The sequence below is a fragment of the Crocodylus porosus genome, unplaced genomic scaffold (assembly GCF_001723895.1).
Source record: "Crocodylus porosus isolate Cpor-Errol unplaced genomic scaffold, CroPor_comp1, whole genome shotgun sequence".
Classification (NCBI taxonomy): Eukaryota; Metazoa; Chordata; order Crocodylia; family Crocodylidae; genus Crocodylus; species Crocodylus porosus.
In genome coordinates, this window is record NW_017728886.1 from 145318867 (window position 1) to 145341920 (window position 23054).

The 23054-nt window shown below is 42.4% G+C and overlaps 2 protein-coding genes across 3 annotated transcripts in view; one reads left to right on the forward strand and one right to left on the reverse strand.

The window, feature by feature from the left end:
- The window catches only part of WRNIP1 (Werner helicase interacting protein 1), a 31891-nt gene extending 12451 nt beyond the window's left edge, over positions 1–19440 (reverse strand). Inside the window, exons 1-3 of the mRNA XM_019542386.1 lie at positions 18996–19440; positions 8740–8931; positions 7561–7805 (exon numbers count right to left, since the gene is read on the reverse strand). Coding sequence (XP_019397931.1) covers positions 7561–7805; positions 8740–8931; positions 18996–19382 — 824 coding nt within the window. The 5' untranslated portion in view covers positions 19383–19440. The remainder of the gene's footprint in view (positions 1–7560; positions 7806–8739; positions 8932–18995) is intronic.
- MYLK4 (myosin light chain kinase family member 4) overlaps positions 7791–23054 on the forward strand; it is a 96691-nt gene continuing 81427 nt past the window's right edge. The window contains exon 1 of one of the 2 annotated variants that reach the window (XM_019542367.1): positions 7791–7867. In XM_019542367.1, coding sequence (XP_019397912.1) covers positions 7812–7867 — 56 coding nt within the window. In that variant the 5' untranslated portion in view covers positions 7791–7811. Of the gene's footprint in view, positions 7868–15867; positions 16049–23054 lie in introns of those variants that run through there. The other variant, XM_019542373.1, reaches the window with a different exon arrangement.

A 23054-nucleotide genomic window follows, 5' to 3' on the forward strand; every position in this document is an offset into this window, starting at 1 on the left:
TCAGTTGGAACAATTTAATAGAAGTTTAGGATGCATTTAAGATTCATCCTATCTACCTCATAGGAGTATTAAGAGGCATCAAAAAACTTTACTCAATCAAAATTTAATAAAACACTTTAAGTTCCTTAGATGGAAGGCATATATGAAATGTGACTGCCAAAGTAAGATGGATTATGTAATGAATATAAACTTTGAAACTATTGTCAACAAGGGAACTGCCACAAGAGGGCCATATTCAAGACAGTACTTAGTACGGCCATGAGAAATTTCACCAAATGTTTAATTCTGAAGCTGTTTCGAAGCGTTTTGAGCTTGAAACAGTGAAATTGAAACAAAACAAAAAGCTTCAAAACAGCTTCAAAATGAAATGAGGACACTTGAAACATTTCAAAACGTTTCAAGTTTCGAAGCAGCCCAGTGGCAGTAGGCAGGGGAGAGCCAGGGCTGCACTCCGAGTGGCTCCATAGCTCAACCCAGCAGGGAGCGCAGCCCTGGCTCTCCTAATCTCCCACCCCCAGATCTGTGCACCAGATGAGACAAGGCTGCCTCGGACCAGCGGCAGCATGAAATTTTCCCCAGCGCTGGGCACATCCTAGGTGGCAGGGCAGCCTCCATTCATCTGGCATGCAGACCTGGGGGCTCTCACCCCAGGAGGAGTCCAGCACAGCCCCGCAACCCTCCCAGGGGGACAAGCCCCCAGATCTGTCCGCCGGATGACAGGAAGCTGTCACTGCCAACAAATATCAGTTATCCTTTGAACAGTTTGAGGTGTAATTTCCCAGAACCTTCTGTACCTATCTCCTTGAAATCTGACAGGCTTCATGCCCTCAGAACAAGCTACCATCCCTGCAATTCTCATTCGAATCAGACAAGAAATGACAAGGTTTTAGACATTTTCATGATTCCTCATTATAGCTTACAGGTGAAACATCAAAACGTGTTGAAACAGGAAACTGCTTCGACAAAACAAAATGGAACAGTGCTTTGAAACAAAACAAACGAAACACTGTCCCTTCAAAATGGCGAAAAGGATATCAAGATGAAACGATGGTGTTTCACACAGCCCTAGTACTCAGGACATTTTTCAAAGAATTTAAAGTTTGATTCATAGTGGGTAAGTATCTTGGACAACATAAAAGAGCTTAATGATCTGTGCAACTCAGGGCCACAAGTGTACGAATAAAACTAAGATAAGGGGAGGAAAGCCATTAAAATGCATACAAGTTATGGTACACAGTGTAATACTGCACTCACACTAAGTACATTGAGAGAGAAACTCCAGGCACAGAAAAGCTCATAATATACAGATACAAGACCAAAAAAAAAAAGAACAGGAGAAGAAAGGGATGCACCAAGAAATAAAGTGACCAAGGCCACACAGCAGGTCCGTGGCAAGGCTGGGAATACAACCCAGATCTCTCAACTCTCCATCTAGTGCCCTGTTCACACTGCCTCCCACTTACTGGATACTGATGTTTGCATACTGTTGTTAATTAGATCCTCAAATTTTAATTCTGTAGACCAGAGATTAAGAGATGGAGGATATACCCAATTTATTTAAATAGGCAGAAGCTACTATAGTTAAAAGGCAGCATATACAATATAGCTATGCCATTACCACGCCGGACTGAAAAAATCAGCAGTTACATCCCTCAAGTGGAAATCAGTGTGAAGATAGGAGTAAGACATTCTTACTGGACATCACAGTGCTCTAGATAATTCAGGATTTACTCACAGCTCTACACTGTTTACTGGAAGATTTACTGCATCATCATTAATAGTGTACAAAGAGGCTAGCCATCCATACCAGGATTTCCAGATACACTGATCTACTAATTATCTACTGATACACTGATCTACTAATTATTATTTGGTCTGATTCTTTATTAGGGTTGTGATAAATAATCTTAGTTAAGAGTGCAGCAGCTGTGAGTAGCTCTGAAATTACAGGTACACTAGCAGCAGTAATCTATTTTGTCCTCAGCTAGCCAATAGCAGTGCAAAATGCCAACGCTAGACCTATAAAACTTTTTTGTTGTTGTTTGCATACTCAGTGCATGCTTTTTGGTCTCATACAGGAGGCACATTTTTTTTGCTAAAGCAACAGACATGTACATCCTCTGCTTCAGTTCTTCTTCCTTTCATGAGGAATTTGTATTCAGTACGTAAGACAACACTACACAGGTGCTGCAAAAGCCTCAAGGATGCAGCGTGAAGCCTAGGAACTCTCCTGCTCCCAAATTAGGAGGAATGTTAGCAACAGAGACTAGTCAATCTATGTATTCTTCTACCTGTTCATAGTCTTGAAACAGTTTTTTACTGCAGGTTCCTAAACCAAGGGCCATGATCCCAAGTGAGGTCATGAGCCCAGTAACCACATTTCCAGGGCTTACAAGCTGATCAGAAGTGGGTTTAGACCTGCAAAGACTGGAAACTACTGATATAAAAAGGAACCCCACAGAGCCATATCCCGGGCACACCACCTACTCTGCAGGCTCCACACCCTTTGCGCAGAATGGCCGCTACATTTTCCTGTCAAGGGACATCCTCTCCCCTCAGGTATTTGTGACAGTCAGGAATGGCGTAACTATCACATAGATACCTAGCTTTTCTAAGAGACGGTTCCAACAGCGCGGACGAGAGGCAGCTGCATGTACAGTAAACTCACTGTACATGTACATCCGTCTCTCTAAAGAGCAGGTATCAAGATTCATCCTTCAGTGCTACAGTTGGTCACTGGTATTTGTTATGAGTTTTGAAACAAACCAGTAGATGCCCAATTGGTTGTATCTGGATAAAAGGATATTTTTAAGGCACGGCAGTCAGTGCAGGCACTTATGATACCACAACTGTTTATATCACTGGAGAGCAGGGGCAAATCATGCTGGATATTTGCAAAATGAAACGCTTTGGATTTCCAGTCTGGAAGATGAATGAAGAGGATTCACAAATGAGATCCTAAGGACTAGACACTTAGCTTGATTTTCAAAAAAGCGCAGGAAGTACTTCAGGCTTCTTTCTTACTCTGCCAATGCTAACTAAATCTCACCTTGCATCCAATGGCCCAGACACACGATTAGGACTCAAATGAGCTGGTAAGGACTGCAGATCCCCATTTACTATGTTTGCTAAGAGCCAATTTCAATCAGACCTTAACCTGGTTGAAACCTACAGAGCTTACTGCAGTTGTTGTGTTATATATTGATTTATCTGTTACAACAGAGCTGAATTATACCCTTGTGTTTGCTACTGACTCACTGAATGGAACTTAACTTCTTTACACCTCACTTCATGAAATAAGTGATTATACCTGCTCTACTGTAATAACAGAAATAATAATCCTTGTTTTTCTTTGTAGAGTGTTTTGAAATCAATGCAGGGCATTAAGAGCATAGGCAAGGAAGTAAGGGAAAAGAGCTTCAAAAAGGTGTGCATATAAAATTAGAAATAGATACACTATTCTTTCCCACATATGCTTAAAAACTTTTTTAAAAATCCAAGTTTTTTTTTTTCAAAACTATTATTGCATACAAAACCGGAGATAAAACAGACATAAGTGAAGAAGCTATCGTGCATGGAAAAGTCATGTTTATGATACAGGACAGTCAATCTTTTCAATTACACATTCACATACAAAACCTCAATATAAAAAGAACACACTTCCTGATCGAAACAATTTTAATTCAGGAAGAGCATCTTTTGGTTTTTTATGTTTTAAGAATTTATCGTGTATTTAAGGCAATACTTTAGCAGTAAACCAAGGACACCAAATTATAGTTTCATTTACAGTGCATTTGCTAACTTTGTTTCAGCAAGCAAGATCCTATCTGACATTATTCTACCTGCCTTCAGGGCTTCAAGACAGGAATACCACTCTTCTTTTCTGATGCATCAGCAAGTTCATGCTCGCTTAGTATTTTGGTTGTTTCCAACATTAAACACAAAACATACTGGATGTTCTGCACTCAAAAATACTTGGGAGACAAAATATAAATAAAAGGAACAGATACCATGGAATCTATTACCCACTGAATATCAATCTGGCATACTGACTAAAGTGAAGGAAAACTACTGCCAGAGGGCAATTCTTTTAAAAATGCAAAGCCATGACAATATTTCCATCACAGAACCCATTTAAATCCCAGCTCCTGTACTGAGCCAAATCCAAGATAACTTTGAATTTCAGTCAACCTCCCAATAATCAGATTCTGTACATGGAAAATGATAAATTTGTTATAATATTCCATGTATACAATCTAATTATTGCAGGGTCATCTTAAATTCATCCTTCCCACTGCTCCAGTGGAGAAAGCAGTGGCAGGGGGGCAGGCGGTGGGGGCAGGGGGCCTTCTACTCCCTCCCAAACACACACACTTGTTCCCCCTGCTGCTGCTGCTGGGCCAAGACCAGATCTGGAGCCATGTGTCCCATGCCCTGGGTCAGATCCAAGCCCTGACACATAGTAGAGTCAGGGGAAAGAGGCTATGGGGGGTTGGAAGCTTCAGAAGCAGGCACCAGGAGGCCAGAAGGCTGCGACTCTGGCTCCAAGCATGAGCCTAGGCCAGGGCTGCAGTCAGAGCCACGGCAGCTGCCTACCCTCATCTCATATTCAAATCCAAGACAAGCTGCACCCCTCCATGTAGAATAGGGAGAAAAAACTTTGAGTAAATATGGTATTATTCAAAACTGCTGTCAAGCTAAATTCTGAGGAGTACATCAAATGGTGAAAAAAACGTGGCAGGTGTGAGAAGTCTAAGTGAATGTAAACTATGTGCAGGAGAGCTGGAGGAGGAAATAATAGCAAAAAAAGAATCAATGAACACTAGGGCATAAATACTCCTTAATGTGTAATTGAATACCTTTTTCAGACCCTGAACCAGTGGCACCAGTTTAGACTCCCTTCTCAATAGGGAGCCATATCATAACATCAATTTTTAAGCACACATTTCTTTCTTTAGGACTAAATTAGTTCTGTATAAAACATGGAAAGCCAAAACAGGGAGCTTTGACTACATTACAACACATTTGAACCTCAACTCCTGTGTCTGCAGAAGAATTGGAGGATATATTTCAATAAGCTTTCTAAAATGACACACAAAGCTCGAGACCAAAGGAAAAAAGGTTTAATCAACACAATTATTATAGACTATAAAAACCAGCACCATGTAGGTGAAAGCTGAGTCCATCCATAGCATAACACTGCTTGGGAAACTAAGGGAGATTTTCACCTATTGAGAATCTAGTCTTCATTGTGTCTGCAGAGAGGACATTCCCTTAGGCTATGCCCAGATGAGTAGGGCTGTGCGGTATGTGATGTTCTCTGTGCTGCAAGGTAGCAGTATGGGGTGGGAGGGGTTGACCCAGGAGATCCTGGGGTCAAAAATACCTGTGCCAAAAAAAAAAGTGGGGTGGCACACATGGGGACAGTATGTGCCACCCAAAACCAGAGCCAGCTCTGAGCTCATCCAGGCTCTGAATACCAGGATTGCTGCTGCTGCTGCAACCCCAGGAGGCCCCCAGGTACGGCTGCCAGGGCCTGCTCAGTGCTGGCCTCAGCCTCCCCTACCCCACCTGGGGTAACCTGCCACATGCCAGAGGGCATGTGGCACAGGTGTTCCCCAGGGACAAGTAGCAAAGGCATTAGGTGTGCCGCTGCTTCTTTTCTCAAGGGAAACAAACGTCCATGCTCGTGTGCATGTGGCCTTAGTGTCCAAAAGGAACACCGTGCATTATATCAAGAGTATCTAATGAAATGAGACCAAGCAGTACACACATTTGTTAATGCAGTGTCCCATCTACTGAAATGTGAAATGGGGAATTCTCCTTAAAAAAAAAAAAAAAGAAAGAAAAGGAACCCTGAATCCCCTGCGGCTGTACCTAAAGCAGTTGAGGCTTGTGCATTTATTCCCCAGAAGATCATGAGGAACTATCAGGTGGTTGCATCTAATCCTAGCTGTATTTTTGCAGTGGGAAGAAAAAGAAGACTGCTGCAATTGCTGATGGAGGAGAATGACAGGCAGAAATAAAATGAAAGCGGCTGGAGTGGGAGGAATGAGGGAAGAAGGATTTGCTGGGAACACAGAAAAGCAAACCAGATGTAAGGGACAATATGGACTGAAGGGAAGTGGATAAAAAAAGATTTTTTAACCACCACCACCACCCTCAATGCATGTCAATAGCAGATGACAAGCAAACTATGGCAGGAAACAAAAGAAAGGGAAAAACCTTTTCAAAGCTTGATTTTTATCTGTACTTCTAAAACATCAGGTCCCATTTTTTTTCATTCCTGAGAGAATTATGGCACTGAAATAGTCAGACAGTGTTTGCCAGGCTTCTTTGAGCTCTTTGATTAAGGAACACATTTTGCTACTTAAATCATCCCTGGCCTAGTGGAAGGTTACAGAAAGGGCTTATGTTTTGCGTGACTCTCCCTAGAAAATACAGCTTAAACTATGCCTTGTTCTTTAATCCCATACAAAAAGGAGAGTCTTGGAAGCCCAGTCAGGTTGTAGCTGCAAACACAGCTGTGCTATTACATTAACACTGACATGCAGCAGTGCCTTCCTCCAACATATCCTAGTGCAGTATAAAAGCTGCAAGCGGGTAAGCAATGTCAGGCATGATGCCCTAAATAAGGTAACAGAAGCCCCTCATTCAGTGCCCTAACATGTACAATCTAGTTAGGAATTTCATGTTGCATGATAAAACTACAAGACAAAAAGCATTCCCTAGTGGTATTTCTTGTTCACCGCTTAAACTGGCACTCTTGTACGGTCACTCATTTTTATATGACGGATTTTAATTTTGATATACAAGAACTACTGGGAAAGCAACTGAAATAACCCACATGAAATTAAAACTACACTCTGTATTATTTTGTTCATTAGTTGCCCATTTAAAAAAAATGATAAATAGAAAATAACTTTGATCGTGGGGAAGAGACAGGAAAATATTATAATAAATATGAAGTCCAGAGGGAAATTTCACAGTTTTTCCAAGTTCTCTAAAATACTTGTGTGCTTTTATTTCAATTGGCTTAATTTTGACATTTAGAAGAGGGATTCAAGAACTATTTTTTAATATTTTATTTGCTTCACACACTAAAAGAAAAAAATCCCGTGGCATGGAGTTAATTTGCAGTATAAGGTTACAGTTTTTTTTTTTGCTTGGTGGACCTAAGATAAGTAACAGGGATGTCCTATCCACCATTTCACAGTAATATGATGCTTTCACAACCAATAACAAAAAGTTATTGGCTAGAACAGGCTTCCAAAGCAAATCTTCAGCTGCATAACAGATTTACATATCCTATGGATGAGTCAGAAGCTACCAATCCAAGTATAAAACACTGTCCTAATCCAAACAGCAAGATAATTTTTTGAATGCACCAGCAATTGATGCTTTGTATTCCCTGTCCTCCTATGCAGCTACTTCTGTTCTTTACCATTAGAAGTGGCTAATATTTTTCCACACCCCCTCAACACTTTCTCCCTCAAGCAGTCTGTCAACAGATCCTTCGGGTTGTCAGTGTTAACACACTGCAGTCCCTCAAGTACTTACTCTGAGCTGTTGCTATCACTGCCAGTTGCAGTGTCAGTGTCTTGTTCATCCTGGCGCAAAACCTGGATCCCCAGGGACCTGACAGCCCGCATCAGAATTGCTTTCATCGCCTCCACTGAGATCTTCTCGAGAACAATAACACGACATCGACTCAGAAGAGCAGAATTCACCTGGAAGGAAGGGTTTTCTGTGGTTGCCCCAATCAGTGTCACAGTTCCGCACTCAACGTGAGGAAGAAAAGTGTCCTGAATATGGGAGGCAAACAAAAGAAAGTGACCCCAATCAGTGACAACCTGAAGCATACTGGGTAAGTAGGTTATATGGTATATGGTTATATGGCATTTTCAAGTATATTTTTCATGTGTTGCAGTTCTCCAGATTTCAAAGGTAATATATGCCATGACTCGCTAATAAGGCAGCTCAGCTACCAGCTTCCTAAGTGAATTCATTTAATTCACAATGTACATGTGTGGTTGATCTTCTTAATAACCTGTGTTTTCACCAAAAATGAACACACTGCTGAAAACAACAGCACTGGGAAAGGGCAGGTTATTGGGGTTAACTTATGTGACTGCAGGTTATTCTTTGGCAGACAGCAGGTACTGTAAAGAACTGCCTAAATGGAAAAGTGCAAAAGAATCTAACGAAAAGTAAGGTTAATTCTGTAATTCTTTGTACCAGGCTTTGGAATTATAAGAGATTCTACAGAAAGGCTCAAGGAACTACAGAAACAGAATAGCAGTTTGTATTATATTTTATAGGTTTTAAGAAAAAATATACAGAAGCTTATTTCAACTGGTTTCATGCCTAACGTTTCTGGAGAACTTTTCCGTGGGGATGTCTGAAATTTCCTAACTGCAGTACATAATAAAAACTTCCATGAATAAGAATAAAGGAAATGATGCATAAGAAGGAAAAATGCACATCGAGTGTGATGATGTACTACCCCTAAACAATTTTATGATTTCTCTCTCTCTCCTCACCACACTCGCACAAAAAATGAAAACAGGTATGCCTGCCTTGTTGGAGAACAGTGCAACATTATCACTGAAAAAGATTTCTCTTGGTGGGCAGAGGTCTACCAGATAAGAGAAACATCATCGTGTTGTACAGAGGTTCACTTCAGGCAAAACGACATGTAACAGAGGTCTTTTCCCTGCTGCTCAAGTGGTACAATACCTGCTGAGCTTTGTTGAAACGGTGAATTTCATCAATAAAGAGAATGGTCTTCCTTTTGAAGAGTCTCTTTTCATTCTGGGCTTGGTCGATTACCACTCTGACATCAGTTGTCTTAGCACTTGTTGCCGATAATGTCACAAACCTTATGCCATTTTTCTTGCTGTTGTTGGCTATGATGTGTGCAAGTGTAGTCTAAAAGAAAGAAGAAAGGCAGCTTTTAGAAAGGGCTGTAGATGCAGGTATTATTTGTCTAACGAAAAGGAGCAAAGGGGATGGTCATATATTCTGGACTTAGCAACCGTGTTGACACTTTAGAGAATAAGATGTTTTGGTTCATTTTGTTGTAGCATAGGGCAGACATTAAGATATTCTGCTACAGGTGTCTACCATCCCCTGTCTTGCACTTCATAGGACTGCACTTAAAGTGTAAGACATACTTTGGTATAAGGGTTAGAAAGGGTCATGTGTCCTGATTTAGCATAGCTTTGGTGACAGGTGTTTTCTTTGCCCACTGAAGAAAAGACTTCTCCCTCCCTTCAAGTGTGCTGTTGCTACCGAAGACAATATCTTCGGTACCTCTTTAAAGGATGTTGTCGTGTGTTTTTGTTATGCAGCTGCTGGTACCAAAAACCTTGTAGTAAAAGTAGGCAGTAATTTGAGACATGTTTGTTTAAATTCAATCACAATGCGTTATTCTGGTTGCAAGGGAAATAATCAAATAATAGTATTAAGCAAAAATTGTTATCCATTGTATTCTGAGGCAGTCAATAAAGAAAAGATAGCGAGAAAAGATTTAAAAGATTTTTCTTTATATAAGCTAAACAACATATCCTAATCAACCAAAACCCAGCCCAGATAAATGGAACACAATCATCTGCTGCATGCTAGACAAACTTCTGACTTGTACAGGGCAACTGTTATATTTTCTTCTCTCCAACCCTTTTCTATACCAAACACTTCTCCTATCAGTATTTACATATAGATTTTATTGCACTCACTCTATTATTGGAACAGAGTGTAGGGTCACCCTGTAAGCACAGACTCCCTAATCTGAGTATGTATGCTTGAGCATAGGGATTTTTCAAACCCACCTTCACTTCCTCTATAAACAGCATACATACTGGTAAGCCCCAAATAGAGCAGGCAGCTGTGCTGAAGAATTACAAGGGGATGAGTATTCAGCTGCCTGTGTTTCCGTTAAGAACCTAGCTCAAGGAAGCTGAAGACAGCAGTGCCTTAGCAGCTGATGAGGAGGGCAGGTGCTGGCCAGCCCAAAGTCTATTTGGGATGATAGTCCAAAAGACAAGATTAATACAGCAGGTGCACTGAACCTGATCCTCTTTGGACAGCTATGGAAACGACTACCTATCAGACAGCTCCTTGTGGTGCTGGCAGGCACCTACTCGCTCCTACAAAGGCAGTATTCTTTTCCTTTACTGTCTCTTCTCTTCATCCGTGTCTCCCATCCTTACCTGCCCAAACTAGCACAGGGACAGCTACAAGGTAAAATAAAAGCCCCACTGCAACTAAAAGCTCTATCCGATTATTTCCAGTCATTGTGCTGAGGAATGGGATCCCGTTTTCTTTTAAAGAGTCTAGTTTTCAGTATGTCTGATGTTCTACAACCATCTCACGTCCCAGATTTACATCTCTTTCTTCAGCCCATTATTTTCTGGAGTTCACCTCTGAGAAGCAGGGATCCTGGTTTTCTCTGATAAAAAATTGCCATTTTTTTTATTTAAAAAAGTAACCCAAAATCCACTAATATATAAATAAATCAAATGAAACTAATATGTATCTATATCTATAGTGGTTTCATTTTAATCAACCCCAAATCCACATTTTTTTGTGATTAAAATAAAACACTACTAGAGTATGTGCATGTGCACGTGTGCGTGTATGTAAAATCATGGGAAAATGTGGATTTGGGGTTGATTAAAATGAAACTACCACACACACACACACACACACACACATATATATATATACACACACAGACATTTTATTTTTATATATATGAGTTTTATTTATCTTTATTTTACTTTTTTTTAAAATCAGAAAATTTGGGCCTTTTTTTTTTTTTAAACTAGAGAAAACCAGGTTCCCTGGTTAGAAAACAGTGGGGGACAGAGAAAATTGATTAAGAAATATTTGTTGCCTTGTTGGAATGCTCAACAAAACTATACCAGAATACTGTAAGCAGTCCGTTCCGCTCTCCTCGGATGATCTCCACCAGAGATGCTTAAAAGGAAAGCTATACCAGAGTACTGGTGTGGAAGGCAGCCACATTATCACCTGATAAATTTGACTTTCAAAGTAAAAACTTCCTAATCAAATGCCACTGCAATAAGCAGAAAGAGATTTAAGATGACACTTTACTTCCTCATACTGCCATGATATACAGGTATTTCTTGTTTGGATCATGTTCTCATGCCCACTGAATTCAAAGTATCTACATCAATGAGAATATTGCAGTAAATTATCTGAAGTCTATCCTGCTGAATTCAACGCATCATAATTTATAGGGGTGAAAGGAAAAAAACAGTTTTGAGTTCACTTCCTTCACTCCAATTTATCTGATCTGTATGGGTCAGTCACCCTATTCCTTCAGTTCCAAATGTCAGCTGAGCCAGGTTTCAAGAATGCCCTTTGAAAAGGTGCTTCTGAGATTCGTTGATGTATATCCACCAAGAAGTATGTAAAAAATACAGGGACCAACCATCCCAGTCAAAAAATAGGAAAGACTTTTATTTACAGAAATCTGTATTTCCCACTGATTCACTTCCTTGTGAATAAGTAGGCACAAAAAACCCCCAACCCAACAAGCATGTGATACCAGCTCTCCAAATCTCCCTCCTCCCTTCTAAAGGGACCTTTGTTCCCTCAGCCTCTCCACATCAGATGGTTGCACAGAACTCACTCTGGCTGTAGGCGACATCATTCAAATATACAAAACCTGATGGAATGAACTTCTTATTTTACCTAATTAAATCACATTCCACTGTCCCAAGTGGTGTCAAAAAACATGAAAATTAGACAGATACATCCAGTAAGTATGAATAACCAGCAAGTTATTAAGAAGTAAAAGCATCCCTACAGCAAATACTACTCTGCTCTCAGAGAACTACTCTACCTATCAACTAGAACTAATACTTTAGTCAACAAATCAGAATTCCTTGTATGCCCAGAAAGCTCCAAAATATTTAGCACATATTACCTTCCTGGTTTAAAACTAGTAAGGAACAGAATGCTATTTCAGTTGCAGCATGGAAATTCATTCATTCATCTAAAGCAGAAGAAATGAAACTCAGAAGAAATGTATTTAAAACCCCTCAGTGTCACATGTATTAGAGTTTGCTAAAGTGATACCAACCTTCTATGTTCTGACCCACATGGAAATAAAGTGTTGGGTTCATTTCTGCCCCATTTCTCCTAAACTGTTTATGCTTGTGACTACCATATCATCCAAATGCATTCCAAATAGTAAAAGAAAATAAGAACACCATCTCCCTTTCTCTTCCTTTTCAGGAAAGAAAAGTGAATTATTTGAAAAGACTGTTGTTTTTCAGTGTACGTACGGCCCTTGCTATGGGAAAGCTCTATCAAAAGGGGAGGTTATTACACACACTTCAGTAATACTTGCCTAATTAAGTAACATGCCACTATCACAAGTGGTGTCCCTCAGGCAGGCAAGTCCCAGGGCATAGGCTAATTTCCTGCAGAAATTCCATTTGCTACACTTGCACAGTCTTCCCCTAGCCAAGATCAGTGCCATTACCCAAGCACAGCAGTTGTCAAGGTCTTTAGTCGCGCCAACCCTTGCTAGACTCAAGGGGTGCCTGCTTATACATGCACTCAGGGGTAGGTAGAAGGAGAGAGCATTTTAATTAGAGCAGTTCCCAGAAAACCCCTCTAATTAAAACCCCTCAGTGTCACATGTATTAAGCCCCCACATGTTCAAGACTGGCTGCGGGATGCTTTAACTAAAGCTCATTTCAAGCCCCAGCAGCCATTTGTAAACCTGCAGAGGCTTATGTACGTGATGCTGCAGTGATGCTAGAGTGCTTTAATTAGAACACAGAGCAGACTCGATTAAATCTGCTCCGATGCATTCTAATTAGAACACGTCAGAGCACATGTATAAGCACCCAAGGCACCCCTCAGAAAATACCAGCTCTTAGCTCTCGCTCATTTTTTCAGACTGCAGAGAAGTAATAGAGCAATTCTTCTGCTGCAAAGAACTCAGAGAGACCACAGCAGAGCAGAACATTTTTGATACTATGTCAGGGGTGGGCAATTATTTTGGGCAGAGGGTCGCTTACCAAGTTTTGGTAAGCTGTTGAGGGTCGCATTTCCCTCTCCACTGCAGGGAAGCAGGAACAGCTCCAGTCTGAGACCAGAAGCCTCTGCTAGGCAGGGGCTTCTGATTAAGGGGGCAGGGCTGTGTGGGCCTTGCTGCTAGGTCCTGCCGCTGGATTTCCCTGGGTACTAATGCCCCTGGCTCCTGTCATCTTTGACAGGCTGCCAGGAACTAATAAATATTAATTTCCTAAATTTTTTAGGGGCCCCGCAGGCCAGATAGAATGGCCTGGGGCCAGATCCACCCCCCGGGCTGTATTTTGCTCACCCCTGCTCTAGGTTTATCTTGTGAATCATGTGTAGGTGTTCACACACCTTGAGCAGCACCCTTTAAAGGATCTCACTACACCCCGACTGAGAATCACTATTCTAGCAAAGCATAACTGGAGCCAGAGATAATAGTTATAGTTTCATAGTTTGTTGGGTCGGAAGGGAACCAAGCAGATCTTCAAGTCTGACCCCCTGCCTTGGCAGGAAAAAGTACTGTGGATGCATGACAAGGTACGGCTGGCCTTCCTGACTGCATCCCCACACTGCTGGCCCATGTTCATCTTGGCAATGATGACTCCAAGATCCTTTTCTGCCTCTGCACTGAAGAGAAGGGAGTTCCCCAGCCTGTAGGTATGCTGCTGCTTCTTCCTCCCCAGGTGCATCACCTTGCACCACCTATAGAAGAAACACAGTTGCTCAGACAGCTCTAGGGCCTTGAATATCAGAAAAAGAACTTTGAACTGGGACATCTTCTTTTTGCTTCCTCCAACTCTCTTACAGTGTTTGCACCTTCCTTTTCCTATCTCTCCCCACCTTGTATTCTGGCCAGCACTCCTACTTCTTTGCTTACATACCGCTGGACCCAACAGCTGCTTCTCATCTTCAGCCCTTGCTGTTGAGCCCAGCAGGGGCAAACAGTGCCATTTTACTAAGAGAGGCAGCCACTGGGCCTAGAGGCTGCTGAACATCCAGGAAAGGAGCTCCTGAGTTCACTTCATAGCCCTGCTACAGACGCCTGTGCTGCCAACAGTCTGGGACATCAGCCAGGAGAAGAGTTCCTTGGGATGAGTTAACTATCCCAGATAAGCTATGGCTCTTCACAGCTACCTTGTTGACCTGACCTGGTACTACCTCATTCTCTCATGGGTCAACCTGACTAGAGGAAGGTGGCAGGGTGTGTGATAAATAAGAATCAGAGGCACTGGAGATGGGTGGTCAATAATTAAAGCAAAAATGGTAACAGCTGACATTTATGAAAAAACAGAATTCTACTATTATTCACCCTGTATGCGAGTAGCCTACAGTATGTAAGGTAGAGAATCAGGCTGACACTACTTATGTAGCCAAAGCAAACCAAAGAACCTAAAGCAAATCAGGCATAAGGTGGGCCAAAGCCACAGTATTACATTTACTGTAGTAAATGTCTTAAAACAGGTCTGGATGTATATTCAGCCTGCTTTAAGAAGCACAATAGGCTGATTCCTAATCTTACTTCCACCAATCACTCCTGTTTTTGCACCACTGTAAACAGGAATTTAGCCCATTATATTTGGAATCTATTTCCAAATAGCAGCAGAAATAAGCAGCTATGGAAAGACTTCTGATTTTCAGCTCTCTGATAAAATATTAACCAACTTGGATTCTTAGTTAAAATCTCACTGGAGTCAATGGACTCCCATAGCATCCATGGGGTTTAGACTGAGCGCCCAAAAGTGATTAAAAAAGGGGACAAGGAGGAGCACATAAAATGTAACTAATTCAGATAGTCACTCAAACTCGTTTGGTGGGGGACCAGAGGGAAATCTATAATGGCAAATTGTATGTCCAAGCTATCTAAAACTCCATCTTCTAAGGTTGTGTGTGTCTTGCCACAATGAAGTTTTGAAAACACACAGAGAGAAAATTTTGAAAAAGATTAAAAATAAATAAATCTAAAGAAATTTAAAAACAAACTGCATGAACAAGCTGTGTTTTGATATTAGGCATCTTTGTCAACCTTACATACCTTAACTCAGTATGGGATTCCACAAACTTAAGGACTAATAGGAGGGTATTCTTTGCCCTCAACTTTACAAGCGATACTGTCCTAAATATTCACCTATGCACTTATTTCTTCCCATTGGTTAAAATGGCTTGCACAGAAAAAGAAGATAATTACCATACTTAAATTAAAAATTGCTTAGGTTTCTGAAGGTCAGTGAATCTGTGGGTGCAAAGTTATTCTAGGTGCATCTACATGTGCCATTAAGGCAACAGGCAGCCCCCGCACTTCAACACTCTCATGCCCCAGACAACCTGTTGCCATCTATACTTGGGTTTCAGCACATGTACTTACTCCACTGTAGGCTAGTAAGTACTATTGTATCATGGAGTAACTTACTGCACCCTAATATTGCCACATGTGTAGACAATGATGCTTTATTGCAGAGCTAATTAGTCAACTCAGGAGTAAAGTGCATGTGTAGTTGCACCCTCTGTGCTTAAATTACTGCTGTAGATGTCTCTACTAAAATTGGCTGTCCTGTGGCAAACAAGCAAAAATCTAAATCCCCACATTAAAGTATCATAAAGCATAGCATAGCTTTCTCATATTGCAAACTAGGGATTTAAGCAGCTGGACCACTGCTTACATTTGAAAGGCCTTTTTATTTTTTTTTTTTAATTTGCAGAGTCAAGGGAAACATACTGGCAGTGGACAACCATTCCTTTGAGACAGTCTCTCTAAGCATGCCCTGTCTACTCAGCTTCTTATGACACTTACATAGCATACATGCATAGTATATGTGCTATAAATTTTGCATAAATTATAACCAAAAATAAGGAATCAAAGAAAGACCATCAATATCTTTCTGTCTTCATAAAAGAAAATCAGGAGATAAAGCAGATGAAGAAACAGACAGGCTTATGTCTGTGATCTAAACCAGTGTTTCTCAACCAGTGGGACACGAAGGTCGTGTAGGTGAGAATTCCTCATTTGAAAATTTCCATTAATGATTAATATCACACTACAATGCATGTAAATGCAAAAATACACTTCTTGGAAAAGTGGGGTTTTGTTTTTATCACAGTGGGACCAGGGTTTCTTTGACAAAATGGCTGGTGGGAGATAGGGTGCAAAAGGTTGAGAACCACTGATCTAAACAAGCCCAACAGAGAAAACATGATTTTAAAAGATGTGGTGTTTAAAGAATATATTGGTTTATGAAGATTTTTCAGCATTGTGATGGATTTTTTTCCTTTCAAGTTTCACTAAAGGTACTTTTTGGCCTCATTGCTCCCTTAAATGTACGAATTCAGTCAGAGATAAATTTAGCTTGGTTTGTCTGGTACTGGGCAAAACTGCTTTTACTCAGTTTACTACTCCTGTAATCAAGATAGGGATCCTCTGAAAACTTCTTAATTGATACTTTCATAATGGTTAAGTGACTTCTAGAAGATTTTTCTGGATGTTTCTATAACTGGAAGGCAGCCTAAATTGGGTAGCAACAACTAGATTGCGTCAGACATGGATGGAGTGAATGTAAATAAGGGAGTCTAATTTACACCACCTTACATATCACTTCTGAATATAGAAGGTGTCTAATTCTATTCCTATTTCAACACCTAAACTTTCACTTATGACTATTTTATCTGGCATATGGAGCTTAGAATTAAGACTTGAAACTGAATTAGATATAGTATCTGCTAACATTTCTCCCTGAGGAAAACAAAACTGAGATGATGGACAAAATTAGTCAAAAGGAAAAAAAACAGGAAAAAAAAAAAATCACTGGATGGAAACAAGACTAAGGAACTAAAGGACTGGATAGTTTAGATAGAAGTTTTTATTTTTTTAACCCCACAAAAAGAATTTGAAAGCTTCAGTACAGCATTTGAGTTTCCACATACTGCATTTGCATTTGAAATTCAAAAATGAAAACGTTGTGATTTCTTTAGTCTGTTGACATCGCTAGGTGATTCAGGATTTGATCTGGTGGACTGAGCCCAAGGAGACAGCAGAACTCTCACCTCCTAGTAATACAACACTTGCTTAAACAGAGGAACGGCAATCTCTCCCCCGTTCTTATACACGGCTCCCTGCACATCTTTTCACAGCATCGGATAGTGAGATTTAGCCCACAAAAGTACTATACATGCACACCAAAGTACTACACACACACACTGGTGATATAAATGTGTGTGTATACATAGACACACATACCCTAGTTATTCTGTAAGGTGCAGACGTGTGTATGTATGCGCGCACACCCCCCCCCTTAGGTGATCCATATGGTACAAACGTGAGTGGGCATGTATGGGTGTGTGAGCACGTGTATGTATGTTTACATGCATGTATGTACCTTAGTTGGTCTATAAGGTACAAATCTGTGTTTGTACATACGTACATGCACATATACCTTAGTTGATCTATAAGGTGATAAATCTGCATGTGTGCATGCACACACGTGTGTGTATGGGTTTGTGTCTACACACACATATGTCTAAGTTCAGTGTTTCTCAACCAGTGGGACAAGTACCACTGGTGAGACTCAGTCACGTAGGTGGGACTTCAACTCATTGCCTGATTGAAAAGAATCAGTTGTTTGTATCTCAGATAGATGAATCAACAGATATCACAAACAGTACAATTTTCGGGGGGTTTGGTCTTATCATGGTGGGACCAGGGTTTTTTGACAAAATGGTTGGTGGGACGTAAGGTGCAAAAGGTTGACTACTACTGCCTTAGCAGTATATAAGGGATGTACACACATACACCGAGTGGGTTTATAAGGTGCAAGTGTGTGTACCTACATACATAGGCAGGCAAGGTTCGTTGGGTAGATGCGATCTCTTTTATTAGACCAACTAAATGCAAGCAGTCCTCGACTTACAACGTTTTGAGTTACAACATTTCACATTTACAACGTTTATCCCAAAGGGTCCTGGCAGGCACACAGGGCCAGGGTTGGCGCCCAGTGATCCCTCCGAGAGGAACCGGGAGGCAGCTGACCTGGGCTGGGGCGGCAGGGGCACGGGCAGCCCTCCACAAGGCCATGTCAACCTGGAGGTCCAGAAGGGGCCAAGCTGGGCGACAATTCCAGAAGCCCGGACATAAATCCAGCTTCGCCCCGGTGACTTGCCTGAGGGCAGGGAAGGCCAGGGCTACCTTAAAGGGTCCTGGCAGGTACACAGGGCCCCCAGGGTTGGCACCCAGCAAGCCCTCCGAGCAGAACTGGGGGCAGTTGACCTGGGCCCAGTTTCAACACTATGACATCAGTTTTGACTTTACAACGTACCAGCAAACAAGTTCACTGTGTTGTCCATCTCCCTGGAGAACATCTGTCCAAACTTCCTCGGACACTTTCTTTAAGAAAGCAGACAAGACTCCAGAAGAACCTGCAGCCAAGTCTCCTGAGAAGACTCCAGCCAAGAACCCTTCAAAAAGTCCAGCAATGTCACCTCAAAGAAATCCTTCCAAATCAGTATGATTGCTATTTACAATATAAATACATTAAAGCAGCTATAATTGATCAACTACAAAAATCTTGGATTTTTTTATTTCAGTGAAAATAGGGTATCGGTCTTGGTTCAGGAACCAATTCCCCATTTATAACACTGTTTCTTAGGAGAAAATTGGTTCTGAGTTATGTTTCGACTTAAGACACGTTGCAACATTTCGACTTAGGAGGTGGATGGAGTCTCTGAGTTAAAATGTTTCGACTTAAGACCAGGCACGTTTCGACGCTGTTTTCCGTTTTCAACCAATTATGTGGCAAGTCCGAGGACTGTCTGTATCAGAGATCGCATCTACCCAAAGACCCTTGCCTACACATCTCCTAAGCCCAACGCGGCTACACCCAGCTCCCCTCCACATACACACACATCCATCCATAGGCGGAGAGGAGAAGGGCCGGGTCGGCACTCACCTTGCCGCAGCCCGGCGGCCCCCAGAGGATGAGGGACGGCACCTCGCGGCTCTCCAGCAGGGAGCGCAGCAGCGTGTCCTTGCCCACCACCTGGTCCTGCCCCACGTACTCGCCCAGGCTGCCGGGCCGCAGCTTGTCGGCCAGCGGCTTCCCCTCCAGCTTCTGCGCCAGGCTGTCCCCGCTCAGCGCCGCGGGGCCGGGGCTCCCGGTCGGACCGGCCCCTGCCAGGCGCGGCTTCTTGCAGGAGGGCTCCGGCCCCGCGCCCTGCAGGCAGCCGTCCAGGTGCGCGTTGATGTGCGAGGCGGGTAGCTCCAACGCGCACACGGGGCACTGCACCTGCACCTGCACCTGCACCTGCGCCTGCGCCTCCGCCCCGGCCCCGGCCATGCCCCTATCCCGAGCTCTCGCACAGGCCCCGGCCGCAGCGGTGAGAGGATTTGCGCGGGCAGGAAGCGAGATGGGCCTGCCCCGGGACCGGCGGAGAGCTGGGAGATGTAGTCTTCTGCGTCCCGCCCCCACGGGCCTGCAGAGAGCCGGCCCGACCCGGCCCGTGGTTTCGCTCGCTCGTTCACTTCCTTTCACAGGGTTTCACCTGTCTGTCTCCCTCTGGCATGGGGCACCTCAGGTGAGAAGACCACCAAATCTGCACCTCGCTCTGCACAAAAGGGCGCTGAGATAAGGGGTGGACGTTTATTACCCTGGGTACCGCCCCTGTGCAAGATGGAGTTTCTTTTCTACCGAGGAGGACTTTTACAAGCTTTGATTTCTCCTCAGCCTGAAGAAGGGTGTGTGCTCCCAAAAGCTTCCAAAAGCTTCCAAAGAAAGGAATGGTTTTTGCTACTGTTTTGTTGATGTAATAAAAGGTATTGCCCAAGAGCCTTACGTAACTCGTATTGGAAGCTCAAAATAATCGTATTTTCTGAAAAGGTATTGCACACTGAAAAAATACACATACAAGTCATCTTTCGTACTTTAGATTGCGCCTTATAAGTCGCCACTGAGTGAGTGAGAAGTGGGTCATCAAAGTTGAAAAATCTTGTCATTTTGAGGCAAACAATCATGCGAAAGTGCTGACAGCAAACTCAAAAGTCAGTTAAGATTCCCCAAAAGTGACTTGGGTTTTGGTGCGCTGCATCAATTAGCTGCCTCCAAAAATGCTGTATGTTTTGAACACTTTTACTGTTGCTGATCGTACATTGTATGAGGGTTAAAGTTATTGAACAAATGCAAGAATTACCATATACCTGGCAACACTGCCTCCCAGGGAGAAGCTGGGCGCCCAAATGTCACGGTGGGTTCCAGTGATTCTCCACCAGGGTGGCCTGAGAGTCTCTTGGGGGGCACACCTGGCAACACTGCCTCTCAGGGGTCCCAGCACAATTCACAGAATAAACCCAGGAGGGATCTCAAATAGAAATGCCTAGCGGCGGTCTGTTGTTTTTTCAACAGAAAAAAAAAGCTGACCTATTTTTCTGTATGGAAAAGAGGGAAAAACAAAGGGGCAGCATTTAGCAGGGGGTGCCTTGAGTCTCAAAAAGGTTGAAAACCACTGGTGTATTCTCTCTCCCTCATGAGTGATAGGAGTTTGCTCTCTCTGTCATGACTTAAGCCCCAGCAACACCACCATGTGGGGAAAGAATCCACATCCAGTTGTGCCAACCCTGCAGCCCGAGGAACTGACACAAGAACAAGGGGGAAGTTCCCACTTCCACACAGAAAATCATAGGGGTTAGGGTCACAAGCCGACAGGTCAAAGGAAGGAAACAGGTAAAAAGGTAAAGAAACCTTTTACCTTAATTTCCCTCCCACACCTCTGGAGGGGCCTCCAAACAAATCTTTAGTCCCTGGAGTGCTCAAACAGCAGCCTGCAGCTGCCCCCCAAGTCTGAGTTATGTTCCTTCAGTCTACAGTCCTGCCAGTGAGATCTCCAGCTCCACTCTGCGCTCCGCGATATAAGGCTGACCAGGCTCCAACTTATATGCATATAATTTTGTAGGATAAGTACAGGACATCATTGATCTCCTTTCTTTTTTCTCTTCACTATTTCCTTTCTTATGGGTGTTACGCACTTACCAGTTGTAACTACTAGCTGTTGCCGTTGGTCTTTCAATTAATGTTGCTATCTTCCATGTTTCAAATCATAGAAATGATTAGAGTTGGAAGGGACCTCAGGAGATCATCTAGTCCAACCCCCTGCTCAAACCAGGACCATCCCCAACTAGATCATCCCAGCCAAGGCTTTGTCTGCCTGGGTCTTTAAAACCTCCAAGGATGGAGAGTCCACAACCTCTTGGGGTAGCCTGTCCCTGAGCTTTACTTCCCTCCTGGTGGGAGAGTTTTTTATAATAGCTAACCTAAACTTTGCTTGCTGCAACTTGAGAGCACACTCCTTGTTCAACTTCAATCAGTAAAAAAAACTTGAATTACATTAAATATCCTTATCCTTAAGACATGCACTATCACCACTCAAAAGTGCAAGTTTTAAGGGTAAATGTAAGAACCTTTTTAAAAAATTAAATAGAACCTGAGACTTTCAGGCAAATTGTGAGGTGAAACACCACAGCATTACTCCAGTTTGACACTGGGCTTAAGCAAAATAAGAATATTGTGTTCCTAGATAAAGTCTGTGTTCCCGATAGCCTACACTGCACAGAACATAGCTTGGGTTTTATTTTTTAGGGAAGCATAAATATTCAATTAGCATTGCAATTTAGCAGCTGAAGTTGACTAATTAATACTTCCTTCCAGGTTACATCTTATTTCCCTCCTTTAATTATATATTTAATTTTAATTATCTGTTATTACATACTGTTCCTAGGTTGTAAATTTCCAAGTCAATCTAATGTCAGGATAAACTATACCAGGGTACTCGGATGTAAACAAGTCCAGCTACCATGTAATAGTATCCAGCTCCTTACTTAAGTCTTGTCAGTGGCTGGCTTGTATGTGGAAAACCCAAGTCACAGATGAAGTTCTGGGCAGACCTTAAATTAAAGTTTATGAATTAATAGTGCCCTGCTCTGTGAGAAGCGCTTCTTTCGCCCTATCTTAATGCAACCACCAACAAAAAAATGTGGCAAGCACCAATTTCAACCCACAATATCAGCAACCACAGTAAGCTGAGGCAGGGAGGAAAGAGCAGCCTTCCCTCTGCACAAGACAGGGAGCCATGCCTTTAGTAAAATGGGGGTTGCATCAGAAATTCATGGGCTAAAGCCAATCTCTTTGCAAGCAATAAGCTGCCAACTTCTGGTATATTCCTGTCCATCTCTAAACATTATGCATGCATCATCATTGTGTAGACCAAACGACAGCTTTGCTCCACACAACCAGGCATGATGGCTCCATCCAGTAGAAAATATTTGTGCCTTTAGGGGCTGGAAGTCATAACTGATGTATCCAAAGTGTTCAAGCATGGAGATGTATGTTACAACTGGAGAGATTCTGTTGTCATTGTGCTGGTGTTGGTATTGTAGCAGGTGAGAGTGAGGTCTGAGTCTGGCTTTGTTGTTTTGAGTGACAACAGTTTGAGGATTGCATTGTAATAGTAGAAATTGGTGCTTGCATCCCAGGCAGTCAGACCAGAGCAGATACAATTGTAACATAGAGCTTGGTTGTAGATGATGGATCTAGTGGTGAGTTTAGGATGAAAGCTGGCGGCATGTAGGTAGTGGTGGTGGTCAGAGGGTTTCCAATACAATGTTGTGGCAATGTAGTCATTGCAGACCTTCATTGTCATGTCTACGAAATTAATTTTCTGGGTGGATTACTCAGAGGTAGTTTGATGCAGGGGAGGACATTGTTGAAGTCCCGGTGAAATTTCCCTAGATTCCTTCCTGTGTGTCCATACAATCAAGATGTCATCAATGTACCTTAGTTATATCAAGGGGATAAGGGGACAGCTGCAGAGAAAACAAACTTCAAGGTCTGTCATAAATATATTGCCATATTTTGGGGGTAGGTGGGAAAGGAGCATACATGTCCCCATGACAGTGCTATTCATTTGTATAGGGAGTCCTCAGATTTGAAACAGCTCTGCATGAGGACAGAGCAGGAAAG